Below are 19791 nucleotides of genomic sequence, written 5' to 3'. Positions count from 1 at the left end.
AAGGAGCTTGGCAACTGAATTTGAAAAGTTCGACCAGCTATGATGCTGGCCAAAATCAAAGTCTATGCCCAGTGCCAGTTCGGGCGCTATGCTCCGGTCCCTCGCGGGTAGGGATAACGAGGTCTGCGCTCCGCGCCAGCGCCGGCATGCAAAACCGGCATTTGCATGCATTTAGATGTGATTACCACATTGGAGTTAATATGCTCCACCCTTTCGCGATGGACACCCACACACCCCAGCTGTATCATCAAGGGCCAAGCTCAATCAGGGGCCCACCAGGTGTTGGCACTCCTCAGAAGCGCTGCCCCATTGCAGAGGAAGCAGGGGATCAGCAGAGCCCACCACAACCAGAGGACACCTGCACCGTGGCCTACAGAACCCTCCCTGGTTCTCTGCCCTCTCGGAGCAGAGGACTCACCAATGACCACCCCCTTCCCTTCCCCCCCCCGACGGATTACCAGCTGTCTCCTCCTGGTTCAACTGGCAGCGCTGACTGCCTCTGCCACCACCTCCCAGGCAGTGCTCAGGAGGGCAGACATAAGTCTGCGGCCCACGCTGGGGAAGGGTGTGCCTGCCCGCTCTTCACTGGCATGGAGCTGTGTGTCCACCTCGGACTCCCAACTTCGGGAGGGCAGGTCATCACTCAGACATCTTGGTGTCTGCAGTCAGTATGTGGGAAGTGGAGCGTTTAAAAACAGCTCCAGCTGCCAGACTCTTTGGCGCTAATTCCGGCCCCAATGGTTTGAACGCCTGCTGGACGAGGAATTGTTTGGAATTCGCGCCAGCGGAGTGCTGGCTTATTAGCATGTTCTGAATTGTTCCAGAAATAGCGCTCCCAACAGGAACGCAATTATAATAATAATAATAATCGTTATTAGTGTCACGAGTAGGCTCATATTAACACTGCAATGGAGTTCAGTCCCGGCGTCTACACTTAGTTTCCCAAACGGAGAGTGTTGCCCGCTGACTTGCTCAGTACAACAGTAGGCGCTTGCAACAATCCCCGAGTTTAGGTTGTGTGGTAATGGATCGGAAGTGGACGATATCAGCACTTTGGAACGATAGGCACAGATGTGCAAGAGAAATTGTTGACTCTGTGTCTGGCCAGGCTGAGCTATACTTTGCGTTTAGCCTGCCCTTTTTTTTTTAAAGCTCCAAAAATATTTGCGAGCAAACTGCAAATATTTTGTGTAAACCTGCCACGCAGTTCTTGGCTGACAGTGAATCAACAAAGTAGGTTTGACCTGGTTCCAGGGTCACTTGTTGCCAGTGACAGTACTTTTCCTAGAACCTGCCCCCGTTCATAGTACTTGGCCATGTGCTTTTATTTTGTGCAGTACAGTCCTCCCATGGTCAGTAGAGAGCGTGATCACATTAAGCAGCAGCCCTCTCTTAGTTAAGTGAGGCACCAACTTAGTGGGGGGGGGGGATTCCATCATTTGAGGACAGGATGGAGTGAGAAAGGGTTCTAATTTGTTTTGTTTTAAGGAATGAAGAGTAACAGTCACCTCATCTATCCTTACACAGGGCGGGCGGTCATTTTAACCATTGTTTCCCAGTGGAAACTGTGTGAATAGGTGGCTACAATCATTGATATATGTCGTCACTCAATTCAAAGGCACGGTTGACAGGAGGGACAGTTTAATTCAGCAGCCAGTCTCTCTCTTGCCAAAGCAACTGCAGTTTTAATAATCTTTATAGTCACAAATAGGTTGACAGTACCGCTGCAATGAAGTCACTGCGAAAAGCACCTAGTCGCCACATTCCGGCACCTGTTCGGATACCCAGAGGGAGAATTCAGAATGTCCAAATTAACTAACAGCACGTCTTTTGGGACTTGTGGGAGGAAACCGGAGCACCCGGAGGAAACCCACACAGACACAGGGAGAACGTGCAGACTCCGCACAGACAGTGACCCAAGGCGTAAATCGAACCCAGCAACCTGGTGCTGTGAAGCGACAGTGCTAGCCACTGTGCTACCGTGCTGCCCATTGTATTTATATAGGGCTTTCAACATAACAAAACATCCCCAAACTCTTTGTGGAGACAATATCAAACAAAATATGAAACCGAGACACATAAGGAGATAGAAAAGTAGGGAGGTTACACTTCAGTTGTACAGGGCAGTGGTGAGACCACATCTGGGGTATTATGTACAGGGCTGGTCTCCTTATTTAATGAAAGATGGAAGTGCATCAGAAACAGTTCAGAGAAGGGTTACTAACCTAATTCCAGAGATGAGTGGGGTGTCTTATGAGGAAAGGTTGAAGAGGTTAGGTTTGTATCCATTAGAGCTTAGAAGAGTGAGTGGCAACTTGATCAAAACCTTTAAGATCCTGGAGGTATTGACATGGTGGATATGGGGAGGATGTTTCCTCTTGTCCGAGAATCTAGAACCAGGGGTCACTGTTTAAAAAGAAGGGGTCATTCATTTAAGACAGAGATGTGGAGAAATACTTTCTCTTAGGAGGTCATGAGTCGCTGGAACTCTCTTCCTCAAAAGGCAGTAAGAAGTCTTACACCAGGTTAAAGTCCAACAGGTTTGTTTCAAACACTAGCTTTCGGAGCGCAGCTCCTTCATCAGGTGAATGAAGAGGTATATTCCAGAAACATATATAGGTAATTAAGTCCTTACGGATTCAGAGAGGAGGGGGTAATCCCAGGTTAAAGAGATGTGAATTGTCTCCAACCAGGACAGTTGGTAGGATGATAGTGGCATGCCAGCTAGACACTGCTGACCCTGTCAAAGTTCATAGGGGGGCCAGTGGGAAGTCATCTTGTTTTTGCACAGGGTCAGGAATCACTGAAGACTCCTGTCCAGTCGACAGCTCAAATAACAGAATCCCTGGTTAATTGGAACGGGCCAATTTGTGGCGCCTTGCTGTGTGAAGGTTAGCTGCCCTGTTTCGTGCATTACAACAATAGCAATCCTTCAGAAGCACTTGAAATGAATGAAATGACAATGCTTATTGTCACGAGTAGGCTTCAATGAAGTTACTGTGAAAAGCCCCTAGTTGCCACATTCCAGCGCCTGTTCGGGGAGGCTGGTACGGGAATTGAACCGTGCTGCTGGCCTGCCTTAAAAGCCAGCGATTTAGTCCAGTGTGCTGAACCAGCCCCTTCATTGGCAGGCTATACATGAACGCACATCGGGCTTTTACATTCAGCTTTCCAGGACGAAAACAGGCCTTTCAGCCCATCGAGTCTTGTGTTTATACTTCAAACAAGCCTCCTCCCACTGGGCTTCATCCCCACACCCTGTCAACATCTCCTTCTATTCTTTTTTTCTACATAAATTTAGAGTACCCAATTCATTTTTTCCAATTAAGGGGCAATTTAGCACGGCCAATCCACCTACCCTGCACATCTTTTGGGTTGTGGGGGTGAAACCCACATAAACACGGGGAGAATGTGCAAACTCCACACGGACAGTGACCCAGAGCCGGGATCGAATCTGGGACCGCTGCGCCGTGAGGCAGCAATGATCACCACTGCGCCACCGTGCTGCGCTTCCTTCTATTCTTTTAACCTCCATGTGCTTATCTAACTTCCCCTTGAGTGCTTCTAGAATATTTTCCTCCGCTACTCCACGTGGCAGCGAGTTCCACAATCTAACCGCGCTCCGGCTAAAGGGTTTGCGCCAATTAAAGGAAGCCCTGATCCTGTTAAGAAATGTTTGAACTGCTGCATTAACTGCCCTAACCGCCAGAGCTTTCTTTTTCTAGTAATAGCATTTTGAAGGCAAGAGATTAGGCTGCATCACTTGAATTACTAGCATTCCTAGACCAAGAGACCATTGAATGAGTGTTTCCTCCCTTGTAAATTTTTGTTATTTTTGCAGAGCACGTGCCCCATGGCCAGTGTTAATTTGGAAAAACATAGACAGCCCCAAAGGCACTTACTTGATCGCCCTTTTCTTCGTTCTAACTGTTAATGAATGGGTATTCACTCGTCGTGTTATCGCCGACACTGTTGTGGTTTTATTCTACATGACTTCAACGTTCGAGACATAATCTTGCCGCGGATGAAGATTAAAGTCATTCACACCAGGACACTGTGTTCCCCTAATTAACTCAGTCTACGAGGAGGTTACGTTTGAGCAGTGTACGGTTAAGTTAAATACAGTTATGTATTCGGTTAAGTTTGAGCACTCAGCAGTGATTGAGAACACAATTCTTGCTGGCGTTGGTTTCTTTCCTCCCCCCTCCCTTTACGCCCCTAATAACTCATTTACATCACAGTAGTTCCTGTCCTCTGAGACAACAGGCCTCAGCCCTGAGTGATGGACTGTACCAGTGAGCTGGACAGATGAGCTGCAGTGCTTCAGCGATTAATTTGACCTAAATTTCACCAGCTTGTTTTATTTGTAGGTAAAATGGATCCCACTTTGCGTTACATAGTTCAACCAGGGGCGACATGACGTTCCCGCTTTGGAATCACTGTGGCGTCAGCTCTGCACCCTCTGATCATCACTGTTACAATTTCCCCTCGCTGATGCTTTAATGATCAAATTTGCATGTCTTTATTTCTCATTACAGTACACATGTGCCATCAGTCAACACCATGTCATCAGCAGGGGAGTAAGTACATTTTTTTCTTAACTTTCTTTGAAATGAGAGGGTTTGTTTTCTGAGTGGTTAGAGAAACACAGAAATATATGTCCTTGAAAGGAGAAACAGTGATGCTGGGAAAGAGCTGGTGGAGGAGAGGTGGAGTTGGTCTAATTAACTCACGCTTTCAAAGACTTGGGTGATCCAGGGACAATGGGCCAAACGGCCTCCTTCTCTCACTGTATGCCCCCAGATTCCCCCATTTTCCCCAATTTTCTATCCAACTATGGATGATGCTGACTTCTCAAGTTAATCCCCTTGCTTTCAGTAGCCCTGGATTGCTCAAGCACAGAGCCAGCACTCACATACTTCGGGCCGAACGTCCTTGGATACCATAAACACATAATCGGTTGCACAAGAGACTAGACCCCCTGCTCTGCGCAACCTACCCACCCCATGGGGAGGTTGCACAGTCGCATAGTGGTTAGCACAATTGCTTCACAGCTCCAGGGTCCCAGGTTCAATTTCCGGCTTGGGTCACTGTCTGTGCGGAGTCTGCACGTTCTCCCCGTGTGTGCGTGGGTTTCCCCCGGGTGCTCCGGTTTCCTCCCACAGTCCAAAGATGTGCAGGTTAGGTGGATTGGCCGTGATAAATTGCCCTTAGTGTTGGGCGGGGTTACTGGGTTATGGGGACAGGGTGGGGGTGAGGGCTTGGGTAGGGTGCTCTTTCCAAGAGCCGGTGCAGACTCGATGGGTCGACTGGCCTCCTTCTGCACTGTAAATTCTATGAACCCCGCACAATTCCTCTGCCTTCTTACAGCTCAGTCCATGAGAAATGAAAATAAGTCTTGATCAAAACAACCTTTGATTTAGAGACTCCACGGAGAGCTCTGAATTGGACTGGGCATTCATGGAAAGGCGTGACCCCCCCCCCCCACAACACGGACCCAAGTTTGATCCCAGGGCTGTACCAAGTCGGGGTGGACTAGGGTCAATCCAATTCCATTATGGCGATTGCCGGGCCTGCGGGTAGTGTTCGGGGGAGGGCAATATTGAAAGCATCTGTGTGGTTAGTGGCAGTTGACAGTTTTAATGTACAACAGTCTATATATCTGCTAATAATATTTCCCCGCCAAACTCTACAGTTCCAATCCTCAGATTACCAACACGCGGCCAGATTCCGGACCAGTATCACCCCCTACCCCCCATTGATTTTGTAACAAGAGATACTTATCACGTGCATTGTTGACATGGTTAAGTTTATCATGTACGCAGTCGTAATGGGTGAGAAGTTATCTCTCAACTGCTACGTCTGCAGATTCTTTTAAACTATTTCGAGCTAAGACCTAAGACAGCTCTGTCATGGGCAGACGCTTTCAGGTCAGGATTTAGGGCTGGAAGTGGGCTAAAAACAGCCGCAGCCTCTCTGTGGCCTGGAGGGGCACACCAAAGAACAACAGGTTCGCCGTGCCTCCACCCCCCCCCCCCCCCCCCCCCCCTCCTCCACCCCTCCAACAGCCCCTATCCCCTGTGACTCTTTTAGACCACGGCGGGAGACTGACAATGAAGCTGGGCAGGCATCGGGTGAAAGGTCACACAGCTGCGACTGTTGACCCTGAGGGACCGACCGTTTCCTGCCCCCACCACCCGCCCTTTGTTGATCCTCCCGTTTCACGTGCGACACTGGATTGAATGTTTGACTCGTCCATCTCCTGCTTGCGCTCTGCCTCCATCTGCAGCCTTTGCATTGCAACTTATCCTGCCCAAAATCTGGTCACCCAATTGGCAGTTTGTTCATTTGCCCAAAAATCCTTTAGGTACTTGGTGCTGTGGTGTGAGTGTGTGAGGGCATGCAAGTGGGTCGGTCTGCATGTGAATGCTTATCCCGTGTGCTTGTGTGGCTGCAGGCACATGAATACATGTGTGTGCTTGCATGAATGCATGCATGTGTATGCGTGCACGGGAGGGTGCAGGAACATGTACGTGCGCGTATAAATTGGTGCATGCGTGTGCATGCGGAATGCCTGTATATGTATGCATGAGAGGGTGGTTGCATGCTTGCATGATATTTGTGCGTTTGTGCTTGCGTGTTGTGAAAAATGAAAATCGCTTATTAAAGCCCCTAGTCACCACATTCCAGCACCTGTTTGGGGAGGTTGGTGCAGGAATTGAACTGCTGGCCTGCTTTGGTCTGCTTTCAAAGCCAGCGATTCAGCCCTGTGCTAAACCAGTCCCCATGCTGACGCACGCTTATTTGTGAGTAGGCACACACGTCTGTTAAAATGATTTCAACTTTGACCTGAGTGAAGATTTGTCCACTCAGGGTGCACTTTTGAAAGGAAAACATTTAATTTCAGCTGATTTCACATGAAAGGGCCCCGATTTTCAAATTGCTGCAACAGCTGGTTGCTCAGTAGCTCTGTGTGTGTTTGCAGTTTTCTAGAAAGGACCATACGGTCAGCGGTGGAACAACATCTCTTTGACGCTCACGGCAGCGGAGGTCAAAGTTCAGAGGAATCTGAAATGGGGACGTCCTCATCGACCTCAGCAGTTTCTGCGAGACAGAGAAGGAGACATCTGAAAGAACAGGATGAATACTGGAGAAGCAAAGAAATGTACGGGTATTTTCATCGCCTTTCTTATATTGTAAACCGATATATTAGAGGATTTGAAATAAGGATTGATTAGAATTGAATTGTTACGATCCCAGTTGATGTGATAGCTGGACGTGACGATCTGTGGCTCAAAACGGCGCGCGCACCATGTTGCGGGTCCATCAGCCGGGGGCGCAAATCCCGTTTGGGCATCTTGTGAGAGGGGTCACAACTGGAAAAAATGAAATTTATTTTTTAAAAGAGATTAACACGGATTACAAACTACCTAGAATCATAGAAAGATTACAGCACAGAAGGAGGCCATTCGGCCCATCGTGCAAGCCTGAGGACACCCAGGTGCCCTTTCTACCTACACTGCTCATCTTTTTGGATTGTGTGGGTGAGACCCACGCCGACACGGAGAGAATGTGCAAACTCCATACAGACTGTCCCGGGGCCAAGATCGAACCCAGGTCCTAGGCGCTGCGATGCAGCAGTGCTAACCACTGCGCCACCGCGCTGCCCCTCGCCAACCTGAAACTTAAAGGCTTCTCTAGCTTACATAGCACTAGTCCTAAGCAACCACTGCTAGTTTATTTACTCTTCATGCCTTAACCCTCTGTAAGCACAATTAAATCACAGTTGAAATTGAAACCAACCCCCACACATACAGACACCTTTATCTACCATGAATCTAACTATAGCTTTTACCCTACAGGGAACTTTTACCCTACAGGGAACGTGCTGCTTGGCCATTGGATCATGCCCGCAGCCCCGATTTGTACAGTGGGAAGCTCCACTTGCCAGAACTCCCCTGTCGTAGTGACAGATCGGGACGCCAATTTTAAATGGTATCCCGATCTCCAAGGCCCCCAAAGCAATCCCCAACCTTCCCTCCCCCCTGCACAGTGGGAGGGTCCCTGGTACCCCCACAGCCTCCCCCAACACCCATGCAGGGCACCCCAAGCCCAATTACACACATGCAAAAATGCCAGCCTGGCACCTTGGCAGAGCTAACCTGGCAATGCCACCTGTGAAGTGCCAGGCTGGCACCCAGGTGGCACTGCCAAGGTGCAAGGCTGGCACTGGCAGGGTGCCCAGTTGGCCTTGCCAGGGTACGCTGGTGGCACTAGTAATGCCAACACACCACCCTGCCCAAAGAGCATGCAGCTGGTGGTCTCCAATCCTCTGGGAGACCCCCCACTAGTGCCTTTCCATCTGATCCCTATTTGTTTTGTTTTTCAAAAAATATACTTTATTCATAAAATCTCTAATAAACATTACAGAACATTGATGGAAATGTACAGTCAAGACAAGTTACACATTCACTTGTCTCTCTTCCATTCAATTGGGATGACATTACACACATATCCTTCTTTATGTTACAATCCTTTCTTAAATATTTACATTGCCATGTTTCTTTTATACATTGGAGTGTTGATGACCTATACCGAGGGGTTTTGCACTGTTACCCACCCCTCGGTGTACATGTGTTGGAAGACCTTACACAGTGGTCTTTCCCCATTGCGCCTTGGGGGCAGCTGCCCCAAGCTTGAGTGCGTCCCTCAGCACGTAGTCCTGGACCTTGGAATGTGCCAGTCTGCAACACTATTTGTGGGCCAGCACGGCACTCACCCGAGGTCTCCAAGGCGAAGGGAATGAATCCCAAAGTCTCAGGTACCTTGGAGATCTGCACATTAGAGTGAGGTTTACTGTCTCTCTCTAATATGCAGATTTGCCTAAAGGTGATCTCGCCCATTATGGGCACTATGGACATCGCAATGTCTCACGAAATGACGTTGGATCTCGCGAGGCATTGCGAGCCGGGTAGGTCCCGGGAGTGGGGTCTCCCGGCTTTTATCAGCCACACTGCACACAGCCACAAGCTGCTTTTCCGACGCAGCGTGGCCAGTGGATCATACCCATTGCCTTTTTAGGTGAGAGAGTTCCAGACTTCTACCGCCTCTTGTGTGAAAAAGAATTTCCTGGTTTGACTCCTGAATAGCTTCACTCTAATGTCAAGATTGGCGTCTCATTCCAGACTCTCTCATTGCGGAAATCTTTTTTCTGTATCAACACTTTTGAAACCGTCTATCATTTTAAATGCCTTTGTTAGATCACCCCTCAACATTCTAAAATTCAGGGAATGAAAGCCACGTTTGTGCAACAGAGCCTCATAATTTAATCCTTTAGATCATAGAACATTACAGCGCAGTACAGGCCCTTCGGCCCTCGATGTTGCGCCGTCCTGTGAAACCAATCTAAAGCCCATCTACCCTATTCCCTTATCATCCAAATGTTTATCCAATGACCATTTAAATGCCCTTAATGTTGGCGAGTCCATTACTGTTACAGGCAAGCCCTAGATTCATTATGGTGAATCTGTGCTAAACATATTTGTCTTGAGGCCTATCAGATCAGACTGTATACAATTGAAGCATACATTTCTCTGCTTCATCTTTCAGCCATCTTGATAGAAAGACCAACATTTCATTAGCCTTGTGTACCTGTGTACTTGCCATTAGTACCTTGTGTACCATTAGCCTCCCATGGCTCTCAGCCTCTCACAACTAAGAAAATATTATGATTTGTCCTTCTCGGGTCCAGAGTGAAAGGCCTGACATTTCCCCACATCGAACTTTATCTGCCCCGAGGTTTGTCGACTCACTTTGTCTGTCCATGCCTCTTCGGAACTTCCTCTTCCCAGCCACTCAACGCTCAGGGCCTCGTAAACTAACCACCGTATTTCAGAAGCACGAAGAATAACGAGATGTTCTGGGCTGTATTAATGGAGGTTCAGTTGTATTGATAAAAGTCCGGGTGTATTAATGGGAGATCTGGAGATCATGGGGTTTATTAATGAAAGTTTTGGAATCTATTAATGGAGATTTGGGCGTTTATTAATGGAGGTTTGGGAATTTATTAATGGAGATTTGGGGATTTATTCGTGGAGGTTTTGGGGTTTATTAATGGAGATTTAGGGATTTATTCGTGGAGGTTTTGGGGTTTATTAGTGGAGGTTTAGGGGTAAATTTTCTCAGGTTTTCTCCTGCTGTAACTTCACTGGAAACTCAACATACTTGCATCCACCAACCTCCTGTCAAAGTGACAGCAACCAAAGAGAAGATCTGAGGAAATATACCCTGAATTATCATTATGGTAAAATGCCCCATTCATTAACTGAAATGCGAGCTGAAGTGTTGAAGGCATTACTGAAGACAGCCCCTGCGCAATGTTTAACTGGGACTGAACCCTTCTTAATTGCACTGTTTCATTTCATGAAATGCCTTTGTAAAAATATGTTCAAACCTGCCTTGCTCCACAGGGATGACATCAACAAGGAGAACATTCCCTCCACGTTCAGTACTAACGAGGAGGGCCGATCGGGGCTTCTGGATCCTTCCCAGGCCAGTGATAAAAAGCTAAAAGAGAGCAACAGTAGCTACATTGAGGAAGGCATGAAGCCAAAGAGGCAGAAATCAAGTTGTAAATTCTCTGAGCTGAACGAAAACCAGGATTCTCCAGAGGTACGTTCATAGAGTCATTTTACCAGAGAAATATTGTAGCAGATAAGGGAGGCCATTCAGCCCATTACACCCATGCTGCCTTTCCATAAGTCCCACTCTATCCTTTCCCTCTATCCCTCACAATGTTTTCTCTTCAGATAACTTCCACTTTCCCTTTGACGGCCATGAATAAATCCACCTCCACCGCACTCTCAGGCAGTGCAATCCCGGTCCTCAACACTCTCTGTGTGATAAAGATTCTCCCCATATCTCCGTTTCTTCCTTTGACAGTCATCTTCAATCGGTGACCTCTGCTTCCGGATCCTTCCGCCAACGGGAACAGTTTATCCCTGTTTACTTTCTCTGGGCACCTCATGATTTTGGACATTCCCCAGCTTCCGAGACAGAATGTAAGATAAAGCGAGGGGGAGTCCGATAAGCTTCATACAAGTCTTTTTAACAACGTTACCTACGCGAGGCCCGGTACACCTCACCGGGCCCTCTCTCCTTTCTAACAGGGGCCAAGCTTTTATACCAGTGCTGGGTAAGTTATCCCGCACACAGCAGGGCAGCACAATTTCCAGTGAGCACGGGGAAGCAATCATCTCCTGCTGGATGAGCCCCGTGCAGGTTATCACAGGAAGGTTTACAAATTCCTCTGAGAGGCCGTAACTGAAATTCTTGGTGCAGCACAGTTGGCCAGTCAGTCAGAAAGAATTTGCATTCATATAGCGCCTTTCACAATCTCAGGACATCCCAAAGCACTTTGCATCCGACAATGTGCAGGGAAATGCAGCAGCCAATTTGTGCACGGCAAGATCCCTCAAACGGCATTGAGATAATGACCGGATAATCAAGGGCAGCGGGTTAGCACTGCTGCCTCACGGCTCCGTGGTCCCAGGTTCCATCCCGGCTCTGGGTCACTGTCCGTCTGGAGTTTGCACATTCTCCCCATGTTTGTGTGGGTTTAGCCCCCACAACCCAAAGATGTGCAGTCAAGGAGGATTGGCCATGCTAAATTGCCCCTTAATTGGAAAACATTAATTGGGTACTCTAAATTTATTTTAAAAAATGAGCGGATAAGCTGTTTTTTTAATGATGTCAGTTGAGGGTAAGACATTAGTTAGGAAACCTGGGAGAACGCTCCTGCTCTTCCTGGTCTTATGGGTTCTTAGATAGCCAATCGAGAGGGCAGTTGAGGGCCTCAGTTTAATGGCTCCTCCAATGGATGGGGCCTCTGACATTAATAATAATAATCACTTGTTGTCACAAGTAGGCTTCAATGAAGTTACTGTGAAAAGCCTCTAGTCGCCACATTCCGGCGCCTGTTTGGGGAGGCCAGTTCTGAACCATAACTGATATGACCCCACTGACAGTCGACAGCCCATAGGATCTTTCCATCACACTCCCCACTTTTACCAGCTCGCGTGACTCTCTGCCCAACTGTTAACCCCTGGTCGCACAATCCTGCTGTGTCTTGTCACGTTCCAAGACTGACAATCGTCAGCCGTATGGCACCCAAACTCTGACCCTCACACTGTTACGGCTCCTGTGTTTCTTGCCAGTGTTCTCCATGGCAGCACCAGCCCACCACCTCGCTTCCCTTTCTTAGTTATAAAAATATTGGAGGTGGAGTGGCGAGGAAAAGGCCCATTCAACCAAGTGGGGTTACTTGATTTGGTGGGGTGGGACAATTAAGAGGGATTGACGGCCCTGAGAGGCAGCATAGTACACAGGTTCTGAGACAGAATGCGGTACACAGTCTGTGAGACAGAACGCGGTACACAGTCTGTGAGACAGAACACGGTACACAGTCTGTGAGACAGAACGCGGTACACAGTCTGTGAGACAGAACGCGGTACACAGTCTGAGACAGAACGCGATACACAGTCTGTGAGACAGAACGCGGTACACAGTCTGTGAGACAGAACGCGGTACACAGTCTGTGAGACAGAACGCGGTACACAGTCTGTGAGACAGAACGCGGTACACAGTCTGTGAGACAGAACGCGGTACACAGTCTGTGAGACAGAACGCGGTACACAGTCTGTGAGACAGAACGCGGTACACAGTCTGTGAGACAGAACGCGGTACACAGTCTGTGAGACAGAACGCGGTACACAGTCTGTGAGACAGAATGCGGTTCACAGTCTGTGAGACAGAACGCGGTACACAGTCTGTGAGACAGAACGCGGTACACAGTCTGTGAGACAGAACGCGGTACACAGTCTGTGAGACAGAACGCGGTACACAGTCTGTGAGACAGAACGCGGTACACAGTCTGTGAGACAGAACGCGGTACACAGTCTGTGAGACAGAACGCGGTACACAGTCTGTGAGACAGAATGCGGTACACAGTCTGTGAGACAGAACGCGGTACACAGTCTGTGAGACAGAATGCGGTACACAGTCTGTGAGACAGAATGCGGTACACAGTCTGTGAGACAGAATGCGGTACACAGTCTGTGAGACAGAATGCGGTGCACAGTCTGTGAGACCGAACGCACTTTGGAAGAAGGAATGGAGGCATAGACTATTTTCTAAATGGGGAAATGCTTAGGAAATCAGTAGCACAAAGTGACTTGGGAGACCTTGTTCACGATTCTTTTAAGGTTAACGCGCAGGTTCAGTCGGCAGTTAAGAAGGCAAATGGAATGTTAGCATTCATGTCGAGAGGGCAAAATCAGGGATGAGGCTATATAAGGCTCTGGTCAGACCCCATTTGGAGTACTGTGAGCAGTTTTGGGCCCTGTATCTAAGGAAGGATGTGCTGGCCTTGGAAAGGGTCCAGAGGAGGTTCACAAGAATGATTCCTGGAATGAAGAGCCTCTCCTTTGAGGAACGGTTGAGGACTTTGGGTCTGTACTCGTTAGTGTTTAGAAGGATGAAGAGGGATCTTATTGAAACTTACAGGATACTGCGAGATCTGGATATAGTGGGCGTGGAGAGGATGTTTCCAATTGTAGGAAAAGCTAGACGCAAAGGGCACAATCTCAGACTAAAGGGACGATCCTTTAAAACAGAGATGAGGAGGAACTTCTTCAGCCAGAGGGTGGTGAATCTGTGGAACTCTTTGCCACAAAAGGCTGTGGAGGCCAAATCACTGAGTGTCTTTAAGACAGAGATAGATAGGTTCTTGATTAATAAGGGGATCAGGGGTTATGGGGGGAAGGCAGGAGAATGGGGATAGAACATAGAACATAGAACAGTACAGCACAGAACAGGCCCTTCGGCCCTCGATGTTGTGCCGAGCAATGATCACCCAACTTAAACCCACGTAACCCGTAACCCAACAATCCCCCCATTAACCTTACACTACGGGCAATTTTAGCATGGCCAATCCACCTAACCCGCACATCTTTGGACTGTGGGAGGAAACCGGAGCACCCGGAGGAAACCCACGCACACACGGGGAGGACGTGCAGACTCCACACAGACAGTGACCCAGCCGGGAATCGAACCTGGGACCCTGGAGCTGTGAAGCATTGATGCTAACCACCATGATACCGTGAGGATGATAAAAATATCAGCCGTGATTGAATGGCGGAGCAGACACGAGGGTCAGTATGGCATCCTCCTACTCCTATCCCTTATAAGACCATAAGACTTGGGAGCAGAATTAGGCCACTCGGCCCATCGAGTCTGCTCCGCCATTCAAGATCATGGCTGATATTCTACATCTAGTCCATTTCCCATACACCCCGCCCCAGCAATTTCTTGGTTCCCATAGTGTCTGAAAAAAAATCCTACTGATCTCAGTCTTGAATATACTCAACTTCCTGGGGTATGGAATCGCGAAGATTCAAAACCCTTTGAGCAAAGAAATTTCTCCTCATCTCGGACCGCAAATGGTCCCTTAGCCTGGGACCATGATCCCCTCGCTCAAGACTCTCCAGCCAGGGGTAAGAGCCTGTCAAGTCCGCCGAGAATTTAGCTTCAAATGGTTTATCTTTCCTTTTCTTTTTTCCTCGGCAGCCCATGGAAAGCAGCAGCAGTGGCAGCAACAGCATGTCGACATGCCGGTCATCCGATCCACCCCTCGGAGAGTCCGGGCCCAGAGGAATCATGAGTTTCCTAACTCAGCCGGAAGACGCAGCTGAACGGGAGAGGTGGGTCTCCTCCACGCAACCGAGCGTTTTGGAATTCGGTTCCATCTTTCTCTCTTGGCTATAACCACCCGGTCAATAGGAACATCAGTCACATTAGCCATCCAGCCTTTAGGATTGGCACCAACATCCAGTAAGACCATGGTCAATTTGCACATCATATCTTCTTCTCTGCATTTGATCAAAGCCCTTAAAAAAGCATCGTCTGACAAAAATCTGTCGATTTCAATCTTTGAAGTTCCAAATGGCCCAGAATCCAGAGCTTTTTAGGGAAAGAAAGTTCCAGATCTAGCCCACCCCTTGTCTGAAGACCTGTTTCCCAATTTCACTTCCCAATGCAGTAGCTCCAGTTTTAAGATTGTGTCCCCTTGCCCTTGACTTCCCCACCAGAGGAAATAGTTCCTTTGTCTCCAATCTACCAGATGCTTTTAACATTTTAAACACCTTGATTAGATCACCCTCTCACCCTCCTATAATCAAAGGAATATAAGCCGGGTTACTGCAGCCCGTCTTCATGCTCTGAGCCCCTATAATGAATCTGTGCTGCCCTCCCTTCTGAAGCCAAAGGTTTGTTCCTGAGGGAAGGTGCCCAACACTTCGCCCAGTGCTCCAGAGAGGGTCTGGCCAAGGCTTGAGGCAGCTTATAGAGAAGCATTGCACTTGCTGCAGGAGCAGGTTACCTGCCTTCTCTCACTGTTGAGAATTGATGTTTGCCGTTAGGCCCGGTTATATGTGGTTGACTCAGAACTGCCCTCCGAAATAGCCTGGCAAACCCCTCAGTTGTATCAAAATGCCTGTTCACCACCACCTTCTCAAGGGCAATTGGGAATGGGCACTAAATGCTGGCCTTGCCAGCAATACCTGCATCTCGTGATAGAATAATAAAAGAGGAGAGACCAATATTGTAGAGCTTGTTTTTAGTAGGTTGATTTTGTGCTATTATTGATTGTCACAGATACCGTTTTACCTCAGATACAATTGAAAGGTGCTGCACAGTCAAAATGTGATACAATAGTATCAAAAATCAAACTATTCTAATGTTAAACGTAATGCAGCAGAGAAAGACCTAGAATCTGTCTGGAATCTTCCATGTTCTGAGGACAACCCTTGTCCCTGCCCATTTGCCCCAATGACCACCCATAACAAAATTATGAGGGACTTTGACAGAGTGGATAGTCAGAGGCTTTTCCCCAGGGTAGAGGGGTCAATTACTAGGGGGCATAGGTTTAAGGTGCGAGGGGCAAGGTTTAGAGGAGGCACGTTTTTTTACACAGAGGGTAGTGGGTGCCTGGAACTCGCTGCCGGAGGAGGTGTTGGAAGCAGAGACGATAGTGATATTTAAGGGGCATCTTGACAAATACATGAATAAGATGGGAATAGAGGAATACGGAACCAGGAAGTGTAGAAGATTGTAGTTTCGTCGGGCAGCATGATCGGCACGGGCTTGGAGGGCCAAAGGGCCTGTTCCTGTGCTGTACTTTTCTTTGTTCTATATCCTTTGGACATACGAAAACATTTAAAAAAATGTATTCATGGGCATCGCAGGCTGTGCCTGCATTTACTGCCCGTCCCTAATTGCCCTTGAGAGGCAGTTAAGAGTCAACCACACTGCTGTGTACCTGGAGTCAGATATAGGCCAGACTAGAGAAGGGCGACAGATTTCCTTCCCTAAAGGACATTAGTGAACCAGATGGGTTTTTACGACAATTGACAATGGTCATCGCTAGGCTTTTAATTCCAGATTTTTATTGAATTCAAATTTCACCATCTGCAGTGGTGGGATTCGAACCTGGGTCCCCAGAGCACTACCCTGGGTCGCGGGTTTACTAGTCCAGTGACGACACCACGATGCCACTGCCTCCCACTTCATAGCCAATAAATTACATTTCAAATATATTCACTGCTGATATTTAATAATTAATAATCTTTATTGTCACAAGTAGGCTTACATTAACACTGCAGTGAAGTTACTATGAAAAGCCCCTAGTCGCCTCATTCCGGCGCCTGTTCGGGTAACGGAGGGAGAATTCAAAATGTCGAAATTACCTACTAGCACGTCTTTCGGGACTTCTGGGAGGAAACCGGAGCACCCAGAGGAAACCCACGCAGACAGTGGGAGAACGTGCAGACTCCGCACAGTCATCCAAGCCGGGAATTGAACCTGGGACCCTGGCGCTGTGAAGCCATAGTGCTAACCACTATGCTACCGTGCTGCCCACCTATTTAGGTGAATGTGGTACCTATTCTGTGCAGAGCAAGATCCCACAAAGTGAGACAAAGAATGATTAATCTGGTTGGATTTCTGGATTAAATGTTGGCTGGTCAAATCCCGTCTTCTAGATCCTTTAGCCTACCACAGCAGGCAGACAGTGTCTTCACTTATTTACTATCTCATCAGCGCCCATACAGTAATCACCGCCCTGAAGATTATGTGCTGGGTTTCTGGAGTATGGGCCTAAACCCACAACCTTTCAATTTGGAGAGTGCTTCCACCTGAGCCAAACACCTCCAGACCCAATACTAAAGTCTCACCAAGGTGCCGTGTTTCTGCCTGGGGTGCCCTCTAACTGTAGCATTTGAAGCCAGTGCCATATTGAGAATTGCTTTCATGTGCAAATGTGATGTGAGAAAAAACTTTTTCGCACAAGTGGTTTGGGCCTGGAAGGCGCTGCCTGGAAGTGTGGTGGAGGCACGTTGAATCGAGGCATTCAAGGCAGCATTAGCACGGGGAACGTCACTAAGTCACGATGCTTGTTCAAAGAGCCGGGGCAGACACTATGGGCGCGATTCTCTGCTGCCCACGACGGGTCGGAGAATAGCGGGAGGGCCTTCCTGACAATTTTCCCGCCCTCCCGTTATTCTCCCCCCCCCCCCCCCCCCCCCCCACCACGGCCGCCCCACGACACGAATCGCTGCTCGCCGTTTTTTACGGCGAACAGCGATTCTCCCCAGGCCGATGGGCCGAGTTCCCAGGCCTTTACGGCCGTTTTCACGAACGCAATCACACCTGCTCTCACCGTTCGTGAAAACGGCCGCAAAGTGCCGTCCCGGACAACCATGGCACCGATTGGCACGGCCGCACGATGGACACCGATCGCAGGCAGTGGGTCCGATACCCGGGCACTATTTGTTCTTCCGCCGCCCCGCAGGATCAGTCCGCGGGGCGGCTGAGGGGCATGACGGCCCGCGCATGCGCGGGTTTGACGCGTCTGCGTGATGACGTCATCCGCGCATGCGCGGGTTGGAGCCGTCCAACCCGTGCATGCGCGGCTGAAGTCATCGTGCGCGTCAGCCAGCGTGACGCTTGGTGCGCGGACTTAGCGACGGTCGCTAAGCCCGCGATGCCTTGCTTCACGGGGCCGCACTGCTAGCCCCGCCCAGGGGGGAGAATCGGGTCCTGGGAGGGGGCGCGGAGGCTGTCGTGAAACACGGCCAGTTTCACAGCAGCCTTTACGACTCGCCGCATTTGCGGAGAATTGCGCCCAATGAGCCAAATGGCTCCTTCTGTCCCGTTGCCATTCTGTGATTCTGTGATGTGTGCTTCATCAGTGAGAAAGAAATTAGGTAAGACTCCTTCTTAATGAAGGAACGTGCTGCCATCTGAGTGGCACAGTGGTATAGTGGTTAGCACTGCTGCCTCACAGCTCCAGGGCCCCAGGTTCAATTCCAGCCTCGGGTGACTGTCATTGTGAAATTTGTACTTTCTTCATATGTCTGCATGGGTTTCCTCCGGATGCTCCAGTTTCCGCGCACAGTCCAAAGTCGTGCAGGTTAGGTGGATCGGCCGTGCTAAATTGCCCCATAGTGTACAAAGATGTGCAGGTTAGGTGGAGTTATAGGGATGGAGCAGGGGAGTGGGCCTAGGTAGGGGTGCTCTTTCAGACAATCGGTGCAGACTCGATGGGCCGAATGGCCTCCCTCTGCACTGTGTGAATTCTAGGATGATTCTAATGATCACATTTCCTCAGTAGAAATTCTTGTGTGTCCTGTAAGATCCTGCAGGTGTTTTTGTATAGTTTCCTAATCCGTTTATAAATTGTACATTGGAATCACCGACTGGCTGGGCTGTCTCGGTGGGGTGGGGCTCCCTTGTTTGAAGGATATTTGTGAACCAGTTGGGTTTTTTAAAACAGATCATTTTACTGGCACTAGCCCATGTCTTGCCAGATTTATTGAACTCAGTTTTCACAACTTGCCCTGGTGTGATTTGAACCCATGACGCCGGGGCAGTACCATACTGTAGCACAGTACATAAGAGCCTATTTGACACACCAGGCTCATGCCAGCTCCCTGAATGAGCCATCCGATTAATTCCACTCCCTTGCTCTTTCCTCGTTGCCCTGCAAATGTTTCCTTTTTACTTATATTTATCCAATTTCCTTTTGAAAGTTACCATTGAATCTCGTCCCACCGTCCGCTTTTCAGGGTGGCGGACTCTTGGGAAATAAATTAAGGGATTCTTCGGCAACTGTGCCATGGGGGGTGGGGTTAAAAACCTCAGGGCAAGGGCAGCAAGGTGGCGCAGTGGGTTAGCCCTGCTGCCTCACGGACCCGAGGTCCCAGGTTCGATCCCGGCTCTGGGTCACTGTCCGTGCGGAGTTTTCACATTCTCCCTGTGTTGGCCTGGGTTTCACCCCCACAACCCAAAGATGTGCAGAGTAGGTGGTTTGGCCAAGCTAAATTTCCCCTTAATTGGAAAAAAATAATTGGGTACTCGAAATTTATAAAACAAAACCTCAAGGGAAGGGGAGGATGGGTGGAGGGACCTGTCAGGATCGAGTGAGGGGGATTAATATCAAATCTGTGAGTGTGCGGGGGGATGGGTGGGTCCGTGGAATGGGCCATTGGGAGAAGGGCGTGTGTGTGTACTGCGCAAGTGCAGAATTCGCTGATTGGAAGTACAGGACAAAGGGCTTCCTGACACAGACAACTCGGGGTGGCAAGACGCTCGGGGATGGGGAACATGGGATGGTTGGTCACCCTTGCTGTCACAACAACTCGCTGTGTAAATAATTCACCTCAGCAGCCCCCCCCC

General features: G+C 49.0%; 1 protein-coding gene across 5 annotated transcripts in view; it reads left to right on the top strand.

Annotated features, from left to right (window-relative positions):
* fam13a (family with sequence similarity 13 member A) overlaps positions 1–19791 on the top strand; it is a 228315-nt gene that overhangs the window by 164193 nt on the left and 44331 nt on the right. For all 5 annotated transcript variants that reach the window (XM_038792722.1, XM_038792725.1, XM_038792724.1 and 2 more), the window contains 4 exons: positions 4539–4580; positions 6986–7165; positions 10470–10671; positions 14626–14759. In XM_038792722.1, coding sequence (XP_038648650.1) covers positions 4539–4580; positions 6986–7165; positions 10470–10671; positions 14626–14759 — 558 coding nt within the window. The remainder of the gene's footprint in view (positions 1–4538; positions 4581–6985; positions 7166–10469; positions 10672–14625; positions 14760–19791) is intronic.

Source organism: Scyliorhinus canicula, chromosome 3 (genome assembly GCF_902713615.1).
Source record: "Scyliorhinus canicula chromosome 3, sScyCan1.1, whole genome shotgun sequence".
Taxonomy (NCBI): Eukaryota; Metazoa; Chordata; class Chondrichthyes; order Carcharhiniformes; family Scyliorhinidae; genus Scyliorhinus; species Scyliorhinus canicula.
This window is presented reverse-complemented; position numbering and strand designations above follow the sequence as displayed.